This window comes from Heptranchias perlo, chromosome 29 (genome assembly GCF_035084215.1).
Source record: "Heptranchias perlo isolate sHepPer1 chromosome 29, sHepPer1.hap1, whole genome shotgun sequence".
NCBI lineage: Eukaryota > Metazoa > Chordata > Chondrichthyes > Hexanchiformes > Hexanchidae > Heptranchias > Heptranchias perlo.
In genome coordinates, this window is record NC_090353.1 from 5,835,738 (window position 1) to 5,857,622 (window position 21,885).

Genomic DNA, 21,885 nt, shown 5'->3' on the forward strand with positions numbered 1-21,885 from the left:
TTTTCCAATGCTTGAGAAGTAAACATCCTTACTCCCAGGGTGGTAGTCTGGTAAGATGCAATTGGGGCTGAGTTTTCCACAGTTGATAGGCAGCATTGTGTAGACATGAGCCCTTTCATTATTTATAGTGTATTTTTGTGAGAGAGAGAGCAGGTGAACCATGCTGAGACTTGCACCTGGAGATTTCCCACAGCAGCTTGACTAAACATTGAATTTGAACACACCTCCGCCACCTATAACTTGTTCAAGGAGAGCAACCTGGGAATGGATTAAGGAGAACTCTATATGGAAACACTGCTGTTTCATTCCCAAGTTGGCTTTTCTGTAAAGGTCCACTATGAGGATTTAAGAGCTACAGTTACGTTTGAGCCTGTGACCCTTCTGTTCCTTGTCCAGGAGCATGGGGCTGTACTCGTACCTGTCCAGCTCTTCAAATTACAGTTTTTGTCCTATTGAAAACAATGACTGTATTTTGAATTATGCAAAACCTTCAAACCCTACTCAAATGGAATTTTGTATTTTTATTGATAGTGAGACTTTTATTATGTGGCGACCTTTAAACTGATTACTTAAAGGAGAATATGTTCTGAATTAACAACAATCCTAAATATAAAGGAAGATGCTAGTTTCAGTTACCCCATCCACCATATTTAATGCTTTAAAAAGTGGTAAGAAGTAGCCGGGGGACACATTTTGCATTGATCTCGTAGAGTGGCTGTGACACACCTGTAAGTCTGCAGGCATCCCTTCCGATAACATCTAGAGGGTGGAAATAGTGAACACTTTCCTGATAAGTCCAAGAGCAGGCTTTGAAGCTAACTGGAAACAAGGTTAATCAGGACCTATTTAATTATATTTCTTTAAAAGACTGGAATAAATAGAAATATTCTCAGGAACTAAGAAACAAAGATAGACTAAGTATTGTAGGAGGAGATAATCTTTCTAAGCCTGGGTCATGCTCAGCATCAGCTGCTCTGCAACCGTTGCTGATACCGTATTGGGAAATCCCCAGCTTTCAGCACTTTAGCCTTTATTTAAAAATTCCCAGTAAAGTTTCAAAGGCTGTTCTGGGTATATTTTAGTTTTTTTTGAATCTGCATGCAGCATTGATTTGAAGTGTTCAGCGAATTGAATATGTAGAGATACATAGATTGTAAGCTCCACTGTACATATTGCCACATTTAATACTCCCTAGAGAGTCTGTAACTTGCTCTTTGATAAGGTCTTTTCAGCTTCCATAGATGGTTGTGGTAGGGTTTTAACAGGTTTTTAAAAAACCATTGTTACATATTATAGCAATGGCTCATTTGTTGAAAGGAAGTATTACTGTGGGGGTGGGGAGTAAAATTATAAAATATTCTGTCTCCTCCCTCCCCCACCCTCAGAAAAGGGAGAAAAGATTGCTCAATTATTCTCTGACCTATTTGAATATTCTTTTTCCTCCTCCCTTGCTGGCAGCCTGCCAGAGAGATGATCTGTTGGGTCTCCAAGTTGTGGGTTTCAGTCTCAGCAAGTGGCCATTGGAAATCAGCATCCTTTCTGGTTCCGGGCTTTGACACCCAGAGCATTCAGTCATCTGCGAATTGTCATGAAGGCACAAGCTTGGACACCCCTGCTCTAACATATTGTCCAAGGAATAACACATAAGGAATATATTCCTGTACGGAATCTGTGCGGCAGTGGGGGGGATTTTAAAGCCTCGCTGTTTGATATCGAGCCACCACCAGGTGGTGACCTCCCAAGGCCATTGCACAAATGCACCTGATTGTCTGTGCCGTTCACAACTGCACCAAGAATCCCAGTTCAATCTCTGGTTTGTGCTGAATTACCTGACTGCCAGAACGGAAATTGGCCTCGGTCCCCCAAACTGAGGAGGACAAAAAAAAACAATCAGCCAGGATTCCTGCTCCTGATTGCCATCTCACGACACCTACTCAAAGTATGAATCTGTGGACGTATGGTGATGACTGGATCGGACTCTTGTGTTTACACAATCCTCTGACACTTGCTGTCCAGGCTTCGTGTGAAGAATGACCCTTTGGATAAGGTACTGAAAGCTGTTGGTGCCAAAAGTACTTTAAGGAAAAAAGGGAGCGGGGAAGAGAGGACCTTCAGAGCTTGAGACTGGGAATCTGAGATTTACCCTGTAGGTTTTTCCAGTTTTCTCCCTATACTGTCCCACCCCACCCGTTTAGCTTTTTTCATACCTTGTACGGCAGTATCTGGGCGTTAATATTTTACCATAATATCTCTTGCGTCATCTGATACTGCTTCATTATATTCTATACCGAATATTTATCTTGAGTACGGAAACATTAACGTCTAATGCTGTCCTGTGAGTAGTACTGTTTGGAAATCGTGGCGTCTGGCTGCTGCGGAGTTCCTTGGTTGTATTAAATGATATACTCCTACAGAGATGCCTGCTGCCCAAAAGGCTCCATCTGATCCAGTTGCATCAGTATTGTCACTAGCAGGCTGCATAGGCAAGTCTTGCGGTGTGTTGGCATAGGCGGGAGGCTGGTCTCTACTCAGAGTCTGCTGCATACTGAGTAGTTTAATGTGGGCTTGTGGGGTTTCATAATTGGATATTGCTGTTTCTATAAGCTTCTTTAGATCTGTTTGTGGATACTGCTGCCTTTATGGATTAATTATGGGTTTCTTAAATTATGTTTATTATATTCACGTGCTTGTTGGGCTGGTGCAAATGAATTATGAGGTTTGCATCGTAAAATGTATTCATTTTTAGAAACTCCAAAAAAAATTAATTCTAAAGTATCTGAGGGAACTTAAGTATGTTAGTGCATCTGAGAAATTAACCAAAAGCAGGTTTCAGCCTCGCGTAATCTTTTTGTTAAACTTATTACGCTCACTATTTTTGGTGGATCTTCTCGTTAAGATGAGGGATGTTGATGCAGGAAAATGGAACAATTCATTTATAGTGTGGGCATCAAAGACTTGCACATCAGGTTTAGCACGGGCTCCAATGTGCCCAATTTGAGTGCAGAACCACCTATCTAAGTGCTTATTGCAGGGGCTGCATTGAAACCCAGGTTCCAGATCAGAAGGAATCTCCACTCATTGTCTCTTTACACCATTTATTGACTGTGATGGCATGCAGGCCAATTGCTCCTGAACCTCTGAAACCTTGGCTCAACCTTACCGTGAGGAGGTGTGGGGGTGACAGACTCTGATTTGACCTCTGAGTCTATCACTGAGATTAGGAGCATGGGTGAGAGTTGCACGATAAGCTTGCTTCAATGTTTGGCTGGATTGTACTGAGATGAGCAGATTTTTAGATTGATTTCTCTTTTTTTTTTAAACTGACCAGTTTCTGATTTCTTACAAGAATGTGCACACATTCATAATTATTGGCCTGAGGGGCACGAAGAAAGAACTTGCCTCTGTATAGCACCTTATGTCCTTCAGATGCCCCAAAGTGCTTCACATTGTGAATTACTACTTAAGTATCATCACTGTTATGTAGGCTGTAGTTTAAAAATCGTATACAGTCTCTTAATTCAAAGTTGTCTCATTTAAATTCAAATTGTGCAACAAAAAAAGGCTTGCTATGCTGTTTTATTTAAATCGCTTAATTCAAATTCATGAATAATTGAAAAAATTTTGAGCAAACAAATTGATTTGAATTAACAAGAGTAGATTGTACTGCAGGCGAGTCCACTAAAACTCCACAAAAATATCTAGGTTGGGACAGGTCATAAGAATGATGCTGTAGTTTTTATATGCGTCCCCGTCCAGACTAAGCTGCCTGGCCACCAGGCCCAACTTGTGTCTCCGTCACTCAACGGTGATTGTTTGTTTGAATAAAAATAACCTCCCATGAGTAGTGACTTGTGTATCTATGCTTGATGATGACCTGTACATTCCTAGACAGTCTGCTAACCGAGCAAATAGCAGGACTAAATAATGGGATTCAAAACATTGGGTTTTAAATCTTGCAAGCAGAGCACTTGGTGGTTTGAATGTTAGCTTGGAAATCAGAATACTGTGCTTTGCTGTTCTGTTTACATTTGCTCTGCACCCTTTTTTAACCTTGGGACAGTCTGTGAACCATGAATGTCAATTGCTGTTCAATGTGAGTGTGTAATTACTAATGTTTTCTGTTTCTCTGCCTTCCAGATCCGTAACATGGTGGCGGTGCTGGAGGTGATCTCCAGCTTGGAGAAGTATCCCATTACCAAAGAGGCCCTTGAGGTAAATAGTTCCTGAACACTATGCTCTAGGTGAGGGTGGGGGGCGGGGGAGAGAAGAGAGGGAGATTGGGGAGTAGTCAAGGAGAAAATTTGAGGGCTTATTGTGCTGCTGAATGCAAATAAAGTTTAAGTCTATTGCATTCCTTAGTTTTACTCTTAGAGTTTCATAATTGATGCTTTACCTGTTAAGCACCACCAAGTTGATAAAATGAGATGTCTAGGGTAGGGATTTTTCCAATACTATCTTTCACACCTCCATAAAGGCCAGTTTTTTAACTTGTGTAAATGTTTACACTTATATCAGCAGCCTTGACTCTGAGGTGGTTACGAAGTGGAGCAGCTTTGTGCCCATGATGTAATGAGTTACTGCTCTTCTCACTGTTTATGCTGTGGGGTGGGTTCAACGATAATGACTGTACGTGTGTAAGGTTCACACAAGCACAGGTCCTCCAAGTTATTGGTGTGAGTTTGAAATAATTGCAAATGCATTGAGCTGTGTATAGTGCTGCCGTGTCTATTCTTGGGAGATCTGTGGTGGCCACTAATGTCAAAAGTGCAATGATGCCCTGTACAGAGTGGTTCAGAATCAATTAATTTGTAACCAGATCCCAATCGGCAGGGCTAACCAAAATGCTGAAACAGCTATTTACATTTGCCACCACTGGCACCCAGTGGTCAGAAATATTGGGAAGATCCATTCCAGGATGAGTCTGGGTGGCTTCAATGGCACTGACGTTGCTTTGTTTAAATAGTCGCCTTCAGTGCTCTTGCTGTCTGAGGCAATCCTGTAAATTAATAAGGTTTAACAGAGCAGCATTGGCGGAGCCTTGGGAGTATGTTGTCTGCCATCTTGGCCTGATTATGCTGAGAGTACAAGGGAACCTTTTATAAAAAATAAAAAAAGGAGGTGGGAGGAAGAATGGAAATCCTGTCTATATTGCAGCACAAGTTTTGTCACTTATTTGTTAGAAGGCATATCCGACAGTAATAAGGACCTCTCTGGATGGAGTGAAAATCAGCACTGGATTTCCTACATCATTGCTCTTCGTTGGCAAAACTGCTCTGCCAGCAGTTGTGAAGCTCTATGCTAGGAATATTCTTTTCCTCCAGCTGCAGGGAGCAGTGTCAACATGGAAGAGGTGGGAACATATGAAAAGGGAAAAAATGGGGACAATATAAACGTAGGACTCTCTTAAAGGGGTACTTTGGTCAATTTTTGCCGTAATCCAGTATAAATTACCCTTTGAAGGTAATTAATATGAACAGGTCTGCCATTTTCTCCTGTTGCCAGAATCTGACTTTGGAGGCTTTTTTTTGGTAGATTCTTTTTACAAAGGTAAATTGGCATCACAGCTTTGATGGATTACTTTCTGTAGATCAGAAGGGCCTATCTAATCTTTGAGAAGTAGAAGGCTGACTTTTGTATGGAGATCTCAGATTGATTCTGGAGAAGTTACTTACTTCAGGAGTCAGGAAGTTGGCCACTAGTCACTGAATGCCCAGCCTCTACCCTGTTCTTATAGCCACAGTGTTGATATTGCTGGTCCAATTAAGCTTCTAGTCAATGGTAACCTTACAAGATGTTGATAGTGGGGGGGCTCTGTGATAGTCGTGCCATTGAAGATCGGGGGAGGTGGTTGGGCTTTTTCTTGATTATTGCCTGGTACACGTGTGACGTAAATGCTACCTGCCACTTGTCAGCATTTGGACAACACCTGGGTGTTGTCCAAGTCTTACTGTAAGCTGTCATGGCTGTTTAGTTATTGGAGGAGTTATAAATGGAGCCGAATACTGTGGAATAATTAGCGAGCAATCACACTTCTGACCTTATGATGGAGGGAAGGTCATTGATGAAACAGCTGAAGATGCTTTTCTGAGGAATTGCAGCGATGTCCTGGGGGTTGTGATATTTGGCTCCTGACAATGGTGGTCATCTTCCTTTACATCAGGTATGATTCTAGCCACTCGAGAGTTTTCCCTATGACCCCCATTGATGTCAACTTTGAGGACTTTTTCAAACCAGAATGTGACTTTACTTGCACAATATCTGGTATTATAATGTTGCCTCGGGATCGAATGAAATCCATTTTGACTGTAATAGTGAACTAGAATTGACACATGCTGTCTCATTCTCCTGGTCTTCCGATAGTGGAAGAATAAACACCGTGGGATTTTAATGTATAAACTGCAAATTGGGATCATTAAAGTGTAATAGTTATCAATTAATACAGCAGATTTCACTTAGCTACAGAATTTCTTACTTCCTCTGAGACAAAATAACAAAAAATGAAACACTCTCAATACTAAACCTGGACCATCGTCCATAACACACAATTTCTGTGAAGTTTCATGTAACCACCATGGCTATACAATGAAAACATACTAGCATAGGAATAATGCCTTTGAAGTCATATTTTACGTATCAGTGATGTGTATCCTCTCCAACATATTTAGAACAAGGTAGCAGTAACCAGATATAAAGTGACAGCCACATCTCTCAAATAGATTAAAAATATATAGCCCTTTTTATGATATGAATTGTGACAGAACTATTTATCAGTATTCGTAAGAGTCCAAAAATCAATGTGACTTTTGAATGAGTTAGGTTTCTATTGTAGCAAACCTTCAAGACAATGTGAATTCCAGTTCAATCCACATGAGTTTGGATGCCTTTGCCAGAATAAAAGCTTAGCAACTGAAACTGTGATTTATGTTATCGGACTGCTTTTATGTCCAACATTTATTTTCAATTCACCAGAGTTCAGCAGCTCTTAAACTTTGAGGTCTGGAAATATTTATGTACCTGGAGTTTCATGCCTATAATAGATTTTTTTATTCATTTAGGGATGTGAGCGTCGCTGGCAAGGCCAGCATTTATTGCTCATCCCTATTTCCCTCAAGAAGGTGGTGGTGAGCCGCCTTCTTGAACCACTGCAGTCCAGGTTTCCCTAATGGCTCAGTATTTTATGTAGTTCAATGTGCATTGAAACAACATGAAACCCAGGGGCCATTTGGGGCAGGCATTTCCCATTGAACACAATGACCAGCTCTGATTGCATGCAGCTAGTTAAGTGTATTGTTTGACCTTTGGACAAACTGCCCTGCATAGCCAGGTCTGCCCAACAATGTCACATTGAGCTCCCCAAATGTGCTGATGTACTCTTGGGAAGAAATGATTTTGAGGCTCTGCTTGCACTGTGAATTTAACGCTGTCTCTACGTGGTCTCACGTAGGGTCGGTCAGCATGCTTTGCTCACACGTCCCAGGCTCCCTTGGACACCTGTATACTGAATGACTCTGCAGCTGACCCACTTGATCTCCTGGATCCCTTGCCTGGTGCAGTCAGGCCCATTTCAGCTTGGTGAAGACCCTGCTTCCACACAAGTGAATGACCTAATGGATGACAACCATAGACATCCACCTTCCCGCCTGCTCCCCTGCGTTTATGAGGCTGCATAGTGCCACTAGTGTCCACTGCAGTTGGCTGCTCTGATTTTGCATTGGCTTGGCTGTTTTTTTCGAGCCCTAGTCTGGCCTTCAACAACTGCACAGGTAACAGGTGCATTAACATGTAAATAATTTCCCAACGATGCATCATCCTGTACTAATACTAAAACTTCTACTTTCTCACTCATCCACAACAGACACTCTTGCCACACTTTAGCCAAGGATGCATCTTTCTTCTCCAAAGTACCTGCCCCCTGGAAGCTGATCACACAACAGATGTAAGCACAAGAGAGTTGGAACACATGCTGTATTATATAAGCCTACAGCTAGCTGTTTATTCGTGGTGATCATGTGTAAATACTATGTTATATTCTGCGAGCTTAGTGTTGTCACACTAATCTTGTGTCGTCTTGACTGCACCACTTGTACTTGCTCTTGGACCAGCAAGTTCCTCCTTTGTACCTTGTCATATTTGCAACATTTGAGGTCCCTCCTATCTCCGCTTTATGATCTAGGCTGTGCAGTCTTCAGCTCATGGACTGTCCGCCTATCACCTGGTTTGGTGAATTATCTACTGATCGACCTGTGTAGACATCCACCTTCCCACCTTCCTGTCTGCTCCTGTGCACTTAAGAGGCTGCAAAGTGCTTGGTTTGCTTGGCTCGCTCGCCATCTGATTTAGGGTCCTGATCTCTGTCAAGCAACCATACCCATAAATTGTCTTGGACAACTTCCAGAAAATGATCTTTTGATATCGATGCTTATCAGACTTCCCATTCATCTTTCATTTCTGTTATCCAATTCTCCAGCTACATTTGAGTTTTCCATAAAATTTCCATTTTATGCTTTGAGCGTGAGGTAAGAGGCAGTGAAAATTGAATTTTCACATCATAATCCACGCATCATACGTACGTCGTTCTCATGAAAGTGTCGCATGTTGCGCGAAGAACTGACTAGCTGGGAGCATGCTGCCTTACTGCTGAGTTACTCGACCAACTTGTCTGCCCACACTTCTCTTCCCCTACCTACCTTGCTAAGAATCAGTCGTCGTCCCTTTCCTTACAATTTGGACAGCTAGGTTTAATAGTTATTTTACACAAGTCATTAAGTGTCTCCCTGCTAATTCAAGTGTGTACCAGTGCTATTTCATCCTTTCAGAAAGGCCAGACCAGCACGTACTAGCTGAAACTATTTCAGATTTATTTTCAGGTTCAGTAATGCACAGAAGCCGAAAGGCTCAGCAAGATACACCAAAAACTTTTTATATAAAATAAAATTTAGCATCAGTCCACAACGGGTTAATATACCCTTTTTAAAATGGCAAGTCTGATAACGAACTGCACTTCTGTCTCCTGGTGGACCTTTGAGGTGAAATGTTGTACGTGGAGATTGTCAATCCCAGTTCGCCCATGAAATTTGGATGCCTTTGCCAGAAGTAAAACTTGGCAAACAGTTATGATTTATACCATGGGACACTTTCATGTTAGAGCCATTTTATCAAGTCAACAAAGAGTTTAACAGATCTTGTATTTTGTGAGGTGATGTATTAATGTCTGGATATTGCTATTTCCTGTACACATTTCCTCTTTAATGGAATAGCTTGCTATTTTGCCTAGTCCAATATGCATTGAAATAACAAAGCCCTTTGATGTTTTCTGTTGAATAAAATGATTAGATCTGATTGCAAGTAGCCAATTAAGTATTAGTCACCAAAAACTTCAGCACAGAGACATGAACACATAATCCAGGTTGCTACTCCAGTGCAATAATTGAGGGTATGCTGCACTGTCGGAGGGTGCTGTCTTTCGAATGAAACGTTAAACCGGTCTGTGCTCTCAGGTGGACGTAAAAGATCCCATGGCACTATTTCGAAGAGGAGCAGGAGAGTTCTTGGTGTCCTGGCCAATATTTATACCTCAACTAACATCGCTAAAATAGATTATCTAGTCATTATCTCATTGCTGTTTGAGAGCTTGCTGTGCATAAATCGGCTGCCGTGTTTCCTACATTACAACAGTGACTACGTTTCAAAAGTGATTAATGGGCTGTAAAGCTCTTTAGGACGTCCTGAGGCCGTGAAAGGCGCTATGTAAATGCAAGTCTTTCTATCTATCTTTTCAGCTAGCTAAAGCAATTATTTTAAATCAGGTTTACCATAACTATCTGAAATTGCATAACACAAAGACAAATTTGCCTATTTGTCACGAACTCAAGATGATGAGTATCATCACTGTGAAAGCTAGTCCACTTTACTGATAGTTGAGTTTACTCATGCAAGTCCCTATGGCTTCCCCATTGATCTTCCACACGTGGCTCAGTGCTGCATTCTGATTCTATGGTAGCAGGCAGTGCTATTTGAGCGTGCTGCTTAAGAGGCACTGGAGAAGGTGCAAAAAAGATTTACTAGGATTATACCTATCAGGAAAGATTGAACAGACTGGGCGCTTTTTCTAGAAAAGAGAAGACTGAGGGATGACCTGATCGAGGTCTTTAAGATTATGAAAGGGTTTGATAGGGCAGACGTAGATAAGATGTTTCCACTTGCAGGGGAGATCAGAACTAGGGGCCATAAATATAAGATAGTCTCTAATAAATCCAATAGGGAATTCAGGAGAAACTTCTTTATCCAGAGAGTGGTTAGAAAGTGGAACTCACTACCACAAGGAGTAGTTGAAGCAAGAAGCATAGATGCATTTAAGGGGAAGCTAGATAAACACGTGAGGGAGAAAGGAATAGAAGGATATGCTGATCGGGTTAGAAGTAGTAGGAAGGGATGAGGCTCGTGTGCAGCATGGACCTGTTGGGCCGAATGACCTGTTTCTGTGATGTACATTTTATGTAATTCTACATAAGTTAGATGACTGTGGGTTATAAACCAGTCTGAGAGAATTGTGCTCTCAAATGGTCTCTGATGAAACTTTTCCAGCTGTGGTTTGCCGCCTTGCGTGTGTGCACTTGGAGAACCCCTGGCGGCCCCTGTCCAAAGATTCCCCCATCACCTTTGTTTTAATGGACAATTATTTTAAAATTGATTGGATGATGTGGGGCAAAATTGGAGAGGCGAGTTTTGGGTCTTTATTGGAACTGATTATTTGTTAGTGCATGTCGATTAACTTGGTACCTAACATCTTGAACTTGAAAAAAAATCAGCTGTTTTCATGTTGCAGCAACATCTCTCCTCTCCTGCCGACATTTTGAAAAAGTCCTTAAGTTGGAATCAAAAATGAAAACTTAATCGCAAATAGGCTCACGACCCCCACCAGCACTGTGCTCTGATGAAGGGTCTGCACCCCAAATGTCAACCTTTCTCCCCTCCAATACCGACACCCGCCCAACATCGCAAGCACCCACTGCTATGAAGAAAATGGAAAATATAGTTAACAACTGAAGTCAAGCCATTTTTCAGACCAGAGGGCTGCAGATTGCCCAGCAGAAAGATGAGGTACCATTCCTGAAAGTCACATGAGCTTCATTAGAACAGTGTAGGAGGTTAAAGACCGATAGATCAAAGCGGGAGTGGGAGTTAATGGTGAGCCACAGGGATGTCAGGTTCACACTTGATATGGTAACGTAGTAATTAGAATCATAGAATGGTTACAGCACAGAATTGCTAAATTTAAATCTGAGATAGATAGCTTTTTGGCAACCAAAGGTATTAAGGGATATGGGCCAAAGGCAGGTATATGGAGTTAGATCACAGATCAGCCATGATCTTATCAAATGGCGGAGCAGGCACGAGGGGCTGAATGGCCTACTCCTGTTCCTATGAGGCCGTTCGGACTATCGATCCTGTGCCGGCTCTTTGTAAGAGCACTCCAGTTAGTCCCATTCTCCTGCACTTTCTCCGTCGCCCTACAAATTTTTTCCTATTTGAAAGCCACGATTGAATCTGCTTCCACCACCCTCTCAGGAAGCGCATTCCAGATCATAACTACTCGCTGCGTAAAAACGTTTTGTCGTCTTTAGTTCTTTTGCCAATCATCTTAAATCTGTGTCCTCTGGCTCTCAACCCTTCTGCCAACGAGAACAGATACTCTTCATTCACTTTTTCTAAACCCTTCTTGATTTTGAACACTTCTATCAAATCTCCTCTTAACCTTCCCTGCTCTAAGGAGAACAACCCCAGCTTCTCCAGTCTTTCACTGTAGCTGAAGTCCCACATCCCTGGAACCATTCTAGTAAATCTTTTCTGCACCCTCTCTAAGGCCTTCACATCCTTCCTAAAGTGCGGTGCCCATAATTGGACACAATACTCCAGTTGTAGCCAAACCAGTGTTTTATAACTTCCTTGGTTTTGTACTCTATGCCTCTATTTATAAAGCCCAGGATCACAGCATCAACCGCATTACCCTCGTCAACCCTCTCTGTTACCTCATCAAAAAACTCGATCAAGTTAGTTAAATGCGATTTGCCTTTAACAAATCCATGCTGATTTTCCTTTATTAACCCACACTTGTCCAAGTGACTATTAATTTTGTCCCGGATTATAGTTTCTAAAAGGTTAAACTGTAGTTGCCGGGTTTATCCTTACACCCTTTTTTGAACAAGGGTGTAACATTTGCAATTCTCCAGTCCTTTGGCACCACCCCCGTATCTAAGGAGAATTGGAAGATTATGGCCAGCACCTCTGCAATTTCCATCCTTACTTCCTTCGGCAACCTAGGATGCATCCCATCTTTTTTAAGTACAGCTCTCGTACCACCTCTTTAGCAATTTTTAACCCATCCACTGTCTCATCTACCTCCTCTTTTGCTGTGACTTTGGTAGCATCTTCTTCCTTGTTAAAGACACATGCAAAGTACTCATTTAATACCTCAGCCATGCCCTCTGCCTCCATGCGTAGATCACCTTTTTGGTCAGCAATTGGCTCCACCCATCCTCTTACTACCCATTTACTATTTATATGCCTGTAGAAGACTTTTGGATTCCCTTTTATGTTATCTGCCAGTGTATTTCCTTATACTCTCTCTTCGCCCCTCTTATTTCCTTTTTCACTTCTCTACTTTCTATATTCAGCTTGGTTCTCACTTGTATTATCAACCTGACATCTGTCATATGCCCCCTTTTTCTGCTTTATCTTCTTCTATGTTACTGGATTAGTAATCCAGGAGCCTGGACTAACTGTCCAGAGAATGAGAGTTCAAATCCCACCATGGCAGTTTAAGAATTTAAAATTTTTTTTAAAAGCTGGTATCAGTTAAAGTGTCCATAAAGCTGCTGGATTGTCATTAAAAAACCCAACTGGTTCACTAATGTCCTTATCTGGTCCGGCCTATATCTGATTCCAGTCGCACAACAATGCGGTTGATTCTTAACTGCCCTCTGAAGTCTACTCCAATGTATCAAACCACTTCAAGAAGGCCCATCACCACCGTCTCGGCTACTAGCGATGGGCACTAAATACTGGCCGTGCTAATGACGCCCACATTCTGAGAATAATTGAAAAAAAGAGTTTTGGATAGAACAGAGATGTTCAATGAAGCTGCCACCTAATCTGCATTTGGTCTCCTGCAGCATGGGGAATTACACAAATGAAGGAGTGTTTGGGGCCCTGCATGGTGTAGTCTGTCCTGTGGTTGCCTGGGAAGATGCCAGGGAAAGGAAGGAAGGAAGGACAGCTGGAAGCAGGGAGGGGAAAATGTGCTTGGCAGTGGGATTATATTGTCGGTGGTGATCTGGTGAATAAAGATGCTGGTGGGATGGAAGGTGAAGATGTCACCTGCACAGATCCCAGCTACGTTTGTCTTATTGTAGGACTTCAAATCCTGTTCAGGTCCTCTCCAGACCTCTTCCCCCATTGTATTGATGACTGTATTGGTGCTGTGTCCTGATCTTGTTCCGATCTGGAGAATTAAAGAGCGGAGACCTGGTAAAAGGGTCTTGTTAACTATTGTGGAATGTCGACTGAGGAATAAGGAAGACATTTCGGAAGCTCTGGCATGGCAGATGTCGTGATCAGAGCGAATGTGATGGAGACAACAAAACTGGGAGAAAGGGGTGGAGTCTGGGTGGGAAGAGGTATTATCAAGGGGCTTGTGGGAGTGAAAGGGCTTGTAATGGTTTTCCCACAGACATTCGCCACCAGAGATGGAAAGGGAAGTCCAGGAAGGGAAGAGCCAGAGATTGACACGTGATGGTGATGGTGAGGGACGGATGGAAATTAGATATAGTTAATGAAATTCTCCAAACTAACACAAGTGTAGGAAGCAGTGTCAGCACAATTGTCATTTAACAAAGGAAGCGGTCCGGTCAGGGTTCTGAGTAGCATTCAATCAGTGTTCCACATACCCTATGATAATACAGACCTAGCTGTGCAAATTCCCGTAACACCTTTTACCTGGAGGAAATGAGTGGAGTTAAGAGAAGTTGTTCAAGATGAGAAGAGGTTCAGTCAGGTGGAGGGTGGCAGTGAACAGAGACTGGTTGGACCATTGTTCAAGGAAGAAGCAGAAAGTACGGTAACTGTCCTGATGAAGGATGGAATTGTAGAGGAACTGGACATTCATGGTGAAAAGGAGACGATAGAGGCTGAAGAATCTGAAATCATTAAAGCGGCAGAGAGCAGCTCAGGACTCGGGAGAATTCCATCCTTTACCAACTTAAAAGCCCTCAGTGGAATTCGTGCCAGCTGGAACTGATGTTTGAGTACTTTTGAAGCCTTAACTCGACTAAGATAATTGATCCCAAAGGGGATTGATTACCTTATGTCTTGAGGCAAAATGGTTCCTTTAAAGCCGAATACTGCTATAGTATTTATCTTCGATCTGGAGGTACCTCAAGCAGAGAGGCTGTGGGCCTCGACAGGGCCAGATTGGGGCGGGGGGGAGGTGCCGCTGAAGTGCCTTTGCAGCCTGCGTCAACCCTGCAAATGATCCCAGCTCCGCAATTTTGAGCTGGGGTCAGCAGCTGAGCATGTAGGCGGACAGGGGTTCTGCTCTGCCACTCTTCTCCTGGCGGATTCGCCCCTGTGGAATTTCTGTCCCCGATTGTTTGTTTAGATTGGCTGGGGAACATTTCTTCACTCTGGTAGTACTGGTATTCCTTAAGTCGGCCTTTTCACTCGTTGTCCCAATGGATTTCTTGCCATACTTAGTATTTTCCTGTCCATGGTTGATATTGGTAGCTGCAGTGCTGCGTGGTAAATTTCTTTTAATTATATTGGATGTGCCACATACCTCATTCTGAAATTTGTCCACAACAAAATTCGAGCATCTAAGGGGTGAGGGGTAACCAAGAACAGCCTCCCTTTTTATGTCAGTTTGTAATGAGTAAAAAGTGCTGGGAGGCAATGGGAAGCTAACCACAGTTCACCAGTGGTGCAGAAAGACACATTAGTTTCTGATACTGCTAGCTATTTAGTTATTGGGCCAATCATGAGAGATTTAATGGTCATGTGGTCCTTATGAACAAATCAGATCGATCTCGATCTCTCTCTGTCTCTCCCCCACCCCCCACAAAAACAACAGTCTCAACAAATGAGTTACCATTTTTTCACCAATTCAAACTTACAATTTGTCTCACCTTGTATCTTGTATCCCTGGGTATGCCACTTGATGAGTGTCTTGCTCCTATATTTGTTCCTAATTTAATGTAACTCTACTTTTTCATTTTCCTGGGTTTTCAAATTGTACTTTGTAATGTAAATGTTTGACGGTGACTGCACATTGGAATGTACTGTCGATCTGCCAGCAGGTGCATTGTGTTCCCTTTTCCATCCCTCCTCTGCTATACTGGATCTATTGATGTGCACTACTAATCACTGAGGCCACTATTCACCTCCGCTGAATCTCTGGATCAGCCTGTGCTGGCTCATGGTCAATTCACGGCTCCTCGGCTGTCCATTTTCCACGGGAATACCTCTAGTATTGCGCCCACTAATTCCCTGCCCCTCAAAAAAACTCCTGATCTCGCTCGCTCTCCACACCTGTCTCCGAACTTGGACATTAGTTCGTCGATGCTCCAAGCTGTCTCCATCCTATCTGCATGTGAACTTCATCCCACCACGGGACCTCAGACTTTGTGCTCTCTTAATGTTTTCTCCCTATTCTACATTTACAACCAGGACATATCCATCCTAATCTTTGCCAGGCCGATGTAACCAGAATTTTCTCTGTCCATTCGCATCTGCGTTTTGGCTGTTGCTTTGGACCCGAGCCCATTACTTTATTCTTTTGTCTGCTCTTGGGCCTTTCTTTCCTGTCTCCTCTCCTTGCATACTTTGCCTCTCACAAATCCCTACCCCAACCCTTCACTATTCCTCTACCTTCCTACACTCCTGCCACCATCCCAGGCTTGACTCCTTCTTCAAAAAGTCCACAGCTTTCCTTTGTGACTTCTCGGCATTCTGCGAAGAGCTCATCAAGGCGCTTGTCACTGCCTCCTTACAAGCAGCAACCCCATCCTCCTGCCTCGCCAACCTTCCCACTCAACGCGCCTGCTGTGGGCTTATCTTGCCAACCTGCTTCCCATCCCACTTGTCCTTCCCACCACTGACCATGTGGATCTACAATCACCACCACTCTCCAGAATGTCCATTCACTTGCAAATAAGGTCCTTGCCATCCATGACCTTATTGTGGATGATTGCATTGATATCATAGCCTTGTCTGAAACATGACTCACTGGTGATGACACCTTCCCCTTACTGAAGCCTCCCTGCCTGGCTATACCTTACACCACCTGCCCCACCCAAGTAGTCAGTGGCGGTGTGGCCTTTATCAAATGTCACCTTGATCGGTCCCCCTACTCCTGGCATCTTCTACTTTGGGCACCTCACCTTGTTCCACCCCTTCGCCTCCCCTCTAACATCCTCATTCTCTACTGCCCACCCATCCCAAGTTTCTCACCGAGATATTCTCACTCCGTTCCTCTTGCTGCCTCTGCACTGAGCAACTTCTCACCTTCACGTCCATCTCATCTCACATTGCCCTCTTAGTTCACTGCCCTCTCTGAGCCTCTCCCTCTATCCAAACTCTCCTACGCGTATTCACGGCCACCCCGTTGACCTTGCCATCTCGTGTGGTCTCTCTATTCCCACACCTCAATCACAGACAAGGCTGTCTCTGATCTCTTCTTTGTATCCCTCACCACTCCTATCCCCCTTCTGACCCAACTTCTTTCTACATCCAACCGTGGGGGGGGAAACTTTTTTTCCCCCCTTTCCCCCCCCTGCCACCTAAGTCACTTGCCACAGCACTTCATTCACCACAATACTTATGCAGCTATCGAACTGCACAATCACACCCTCACCTCTGCCTTTGATGCCTTTGCCCCAGTAAAACCCTTAATCTCCCCATGGTCGATTTTCCTGGTACGGCCACTATCTTTGCTCCCTTAAGTCCAAAGGGGCGCAGATATGAACGTACATGGCACACAACAGGTTTAGCGATTCATCACCAGATCTGGCTGAAACAAGTAAAGCACTATCAGGCCCTGCTCTCCTCTGCCAAAACTGCTCACTACTCCAGGATCATCCTGGAATGCAAAGATAATCCCCAGCTTCTCTTCACTACCAACCATCTCCTTAAACCGCTCTCCCCTGCCCCTTCCACCCTCAGCTCCAAAAACAAATGCAAGGAGCACATGGTCTTTGTCAGCTGCTTCTGCCGCATCCCTCCTTTCCCTCATGCCCACTGCAAATCATCTTGTCCATGAGACCCACTCCCTGCGCTCTCAACCCTATTCCCATGAAACTGCTGACCACCTAACTTCCTTTCCTGGCCCCCATGCTAGCTGACATTGTAGGAACATAGGAACAGGAGTAGGCCATTCAGCCCCTCATGCCTGCTCCGCCATTTGATAAGATCATGGCTGATCTGTGATTTAGCTCCATATACCTGCCTTTGGCCCATATCCCTTAATACCTTTGATTGCCAAAAAGCTATCTTATCTCGGATTTAAATTTAGCAATTGAGCTAGTATCAATTGCCATTTGCGGAAGAGAGTTCCAAACTTCTACCACCCTTTGTGTGTAGAAATGTTTTCTAATCTCACTCCTGAAAGGTCTGGCTCTAATTTTTAGACTGTGCCCCCTACTCCTAGAATCCCCAACCATTGTAAATGGTTTCCTCTCCTCAGATGCAGTCCACTTCCCTTTCAAATCTGCCATCATAGATTCCAACAGTATAGAAGGAAGCCATTTGGCCCATCATGCCTGAAAGAGCTACAGATTAGTCCCATTCCCCTGCTCTTTCCCCATAGACCTGCAAATTTTTCCTTTTTAAGTTAAAAATTCAATTCCCTTTTGAAAGTCCCTATTGAATCTGCTTCCACCATGTTTTCAGGCAGTACATTCCAGATCACAACAACTCAGAGTTTTTAAAAAAATGTTCATCTTCCCCACTGGCTTTTTTGCCAATTATTTTAAATCTGTGTCCTCTGGTTACCAATCTTCCTGCTAGTGGAAACAGTTTCTCTCTCTCTCTACTCTATCAAAACCCTTCATAATTTTGATCACCTCTATTAAATCTTCCCTCAACCTCCTTTGCTCTAAGGAGAACAATTCCATCTTCTCTAGCCTCTCCAGACAACTGAAACTCCTCATCCCTGGTACCATTCCAGCAAATCTTACCTGCACCCGCTCCAAGGCGCCCTTTCTATTGTGTTGTGCCCAGAATTGGACACAATACTCTAGCTAAGGTCTAACCAGTGATTTATAAAGATTTAGCATAACTTCCTTGCTTTTGTACTCAATGCCTCTATTTATAAGGCCATGGATCCTGCATGCCTTTTTAACAGCTTTATCAACTTTTCCTGCCATCTTCAAAGACTTGTGTACGTAGACCTGAAGGTGTCTCTGTTCCTGCATCCCCTTTAAAATTATACCATTTAGTTTATATTGCCCCTCGACATCACTACAGCCTTTGACGCGGTTGACCACACTATCCTAATCCAATGTCACTCCTCTTTTGTCCGGCTGAGTGCGACTGTTCATGCCTGGTTCCACCCCTACCTATCCTGTCATAGCCAGAGAATCTCTTGCAATGGCTTCTCTTCCTGTCCCTGCACAGTTAATTCTGGAGTCCCCCAAGGATGTATCCTTGACCCCCTCCTGTTTCTCATCTGCATGCTGCTCCTCGGCGACATCATCTGAAAACACAATGTCAAATGCTACACGTGCGCTGACAACCCCCAGCTCTACCTCACCACCACCTCTCAAACCCTCCACTACTTCTGTGTTATCATGATGTGGAGATGCCGGTGATGGACTGGGGTTGACAATTGTAAACAATTTTACAACACCAAGTTATAGTCCAACAATTTTATTTTTAATTCCACAAGCTTTCGGAGGCTTCCTCCTTCCTCAAGTGGTGTGGAAATGACATTTTCGAATCCTTCGCATTTTAAAATCACAGAACAATGCCTGGTGATTACTGCCCGTTGCCAAGGCAATCACAGTGAGCAGACAGAAAGGTGTCACCTAAAAAGGCCACCGAATATACAAACCCCCAAAAAAAAGAGAGAGAGAAGGAAGACAGTCAATGACCCGTTATATTAAAAACAGATAACATTTGTTCGCTGGTGGGGTTACGCGTAGTGTGACATGAGCCCAAGATCCCGGTTGAGGCCGTCCTCATGGGTGCGGAACTTGGCTATCAATTTCTGATCGACGATTTTGCGTTGTCGTGTGTCTCGAAGGCGGCCTTCGAGACACACGACAACGCAAAATCGTCGATCAGAAATTGATAGCCAAGTTCCGCACCCATGAGGACGGCCTCAACCGGGATCTTGGGCTCATGTCACACTACGCGTAACCCCACCAGCGAACAAATGTTATCTGTTTTTAATATAACGGGTCATTGACTGTCTTCCTTCTCTCTCTCTTTTTTTTGGGGGTTTGTATATTCGGTGGCCTTTTTAGGGTGACACCTTTCTGTCTGCTCACTGTGATTGCCTTGGCAACGGGCAGTAATCACCAGGCATTGTTCTGTGATTTTAAAATGCGAAGGATTCGAAAATGTCATTTCCACACCACCTGAGGAAGGAGGAAGCCTCCGAAAGCTTGTGGAATTAAAAATAAAATTGTTGGACTATAATCTGTGTTATCAGACAGCTTGTCCGACATCCAGCCCTGGATGAACCGCAATTTCCTCCAATTAAACATTGGGAAGACCAAAGCCATTGTCTTTGGTCCCCGCCACTGTTTCCACCCCCCTCCTTGGGCACTCTCTTAGCTGAACCAGACTGTTAGCAACCTCAGCATCCTATTTGACCCTGAGCTGAGCTTCTGAACACGCATCCTCTCCACCACCAACTTCCACCTCTGTAATATCACCCTTCTCCGCCCCATCTGCTGCTGAAACCCTTATCTATGCTTATGTTACCTCCAGACTCACCTGTTCCAATGCTCTCCTGGCCGGCCTCCCACCTTGCACCCTCCGTAAACTTGAACTCATCCAAAACCCTGCTGCTCTTATCCTAACTCGCACCGTCCCCTTCACCCATCATCTTTGTGCTCACTGACCTACATTGGCAACGCCTCAATTTTAAAATCATCCTTGTGTAGAAATCCCTCCATGGCCTTGCTCCTCCCTATCTTTAACCCCACAACCCTCCAAGAACTCTGCGTTCTTCCAACTCTGGCCTTTTGTGTATCCCCGTTCCCTTGGCCCCGCCATACCTTCAGCTATCTAAGCCCCAAAATCTGGAATTCCCTCCCTAAACCTCTCTGCCTCTCTCCCCTATGACGCTCCTTATAACCTACTACTTTGACCAAGCTTTTGGTCATCTGTCTCCTTCTTTGGCTTGGTGTCAATTTTTGGCACCAAGCAATTAAGCTTCTATGAAGTGCCTTTGGACGTTTTCCTACATTAAAGGTGCAAATGGTGTTTGTTTTGTTCCTGTTACAGCAACTATAAAGCTACTATAAAGTGCAGCATCGCCATCTATTGGTAAAACTGTCCAACTTTTTTTTATTCGTTCATGGGATGTGGGTGTTGCTGGCAAGGCCAGCTTTTATTGCCCATCACTAATTGCCCTTGAGAAGGTGGTGGTGAGCCGCCTTCTTGAACTGCTGCAGTCCTATGTATCAACTATGTGAGCAACAAATCTGTTGTCACAAACAAAATACTGAAAACACACAGCAAATCGGGCTTATTTATTTTTAAAAAGGCGAGAACAAGAAGCAGCATTTACACATTCATCTATGTATTAGAAGAGATCAGGGAGGGAACATGAGTACTGATGGAATCTGTTGTCATTTTAAGTAATAGAAATTTGCAGCACAGAAGGGGGCCAACTCTCAAGCAGCTGTCCATTTAGCCTCATTTAAGCTTTTACATTTTTTGTTTTCAAATAATTATCCACTTTTCCTTTAAAAGCTTTTGCTGATTCTGCTTCCACCACTTTTTTTCTCACCAGGCATTCCATGTCCTAAGCCCTTTAGTGTCTCGTTATAACAAACCTCATCGCTGGTATCATTACAGTAGAATTTTATTTTATTCTTGGAAAATGGGAAACATTGGCAAGGCAGTATTTACTGCCTATCTGTATACGGACTTCAGGATTTTGACCCAGCAAAGATGAAAGAGCAATAATATATGTTCAAATCAGGTTGGTGTATGATTAGGAGAGAAAGTTGGAGTGATCATCTTATGCCCTCATCCTCCTCAATGGTAGAGGTCACAGGGCTGCGAGGTTCTGTGAGGTAAACTTGGTAAGTTGCTGCAGTGCATCCTGTAGATAGTACATCCTGCAGCCAAAGTACGCTGGTGGGGGTGGATATTGTTAGGGCACAGATCAAGCAGACTGTTCTGTCCTGGCTGGTATTTAGTTTCTTGTGTTTGTGTGACTGCACTCATGCAGGCGAGTGTTGAGTAGTATTCCATCGTACTCCTGACTGGAGCCGTGTTGATGGAGATGCTTTCAAGGGTTAGGAAGTGAGCCAGTCATCCCGGAGCTCCCAGCCTCTTGTAGCTATGTCTTGATGTGGCTGGTCCACTTGAGCTTCTGGTCAACAATGATCCCCTAGAATGTTGATGGTGGAGAACTTGGTGCTGATGAGGTCATTAGGTGTTTTTCTAATTTGAGATGGTCATTGCCTGGCATTTGTGGCATGAATGTTACTTGCCATTTGGATATTGTCCAGGTCCTGCTGTAGGCTGGCATAGGAATTGTGAATGGAGCTGAACACAGTGAAATTGTCCACAAACAGCCCCACGCCTGACTTTATGACAAAGGGAAGGTCATTGATGAAGCAGCTGAGGATGGGTTTGGCCAAGAACACTGCC

The 21,885-nt window shown here is 43.7% G+C and overlaps 1 protein-coding gene across 1 annotated transcript in view; it reads left to right on the top strand.

The window, feature by feature from the left end:
• crsp7 (cofactor required for Sp1 transcriptional activation, subunit 7) overlaps positions 1 to 21,885 on the top strand; it is a 138,452-nt gene that overhangs the window by 106,417 nt on the left and 10,150 nt on the right. The window contains exon 2 of the mRNA XM_067968019.1: positions 4,138 to 4,212. Within this exon, the coding sequence (XP_067824120.1) occupies positions 4,138 to 4,212 (75 nt within the window). The remainder of the gene's footprint in view (positions 1 to 4,137; positions 4,213 to 21,885) is intronic.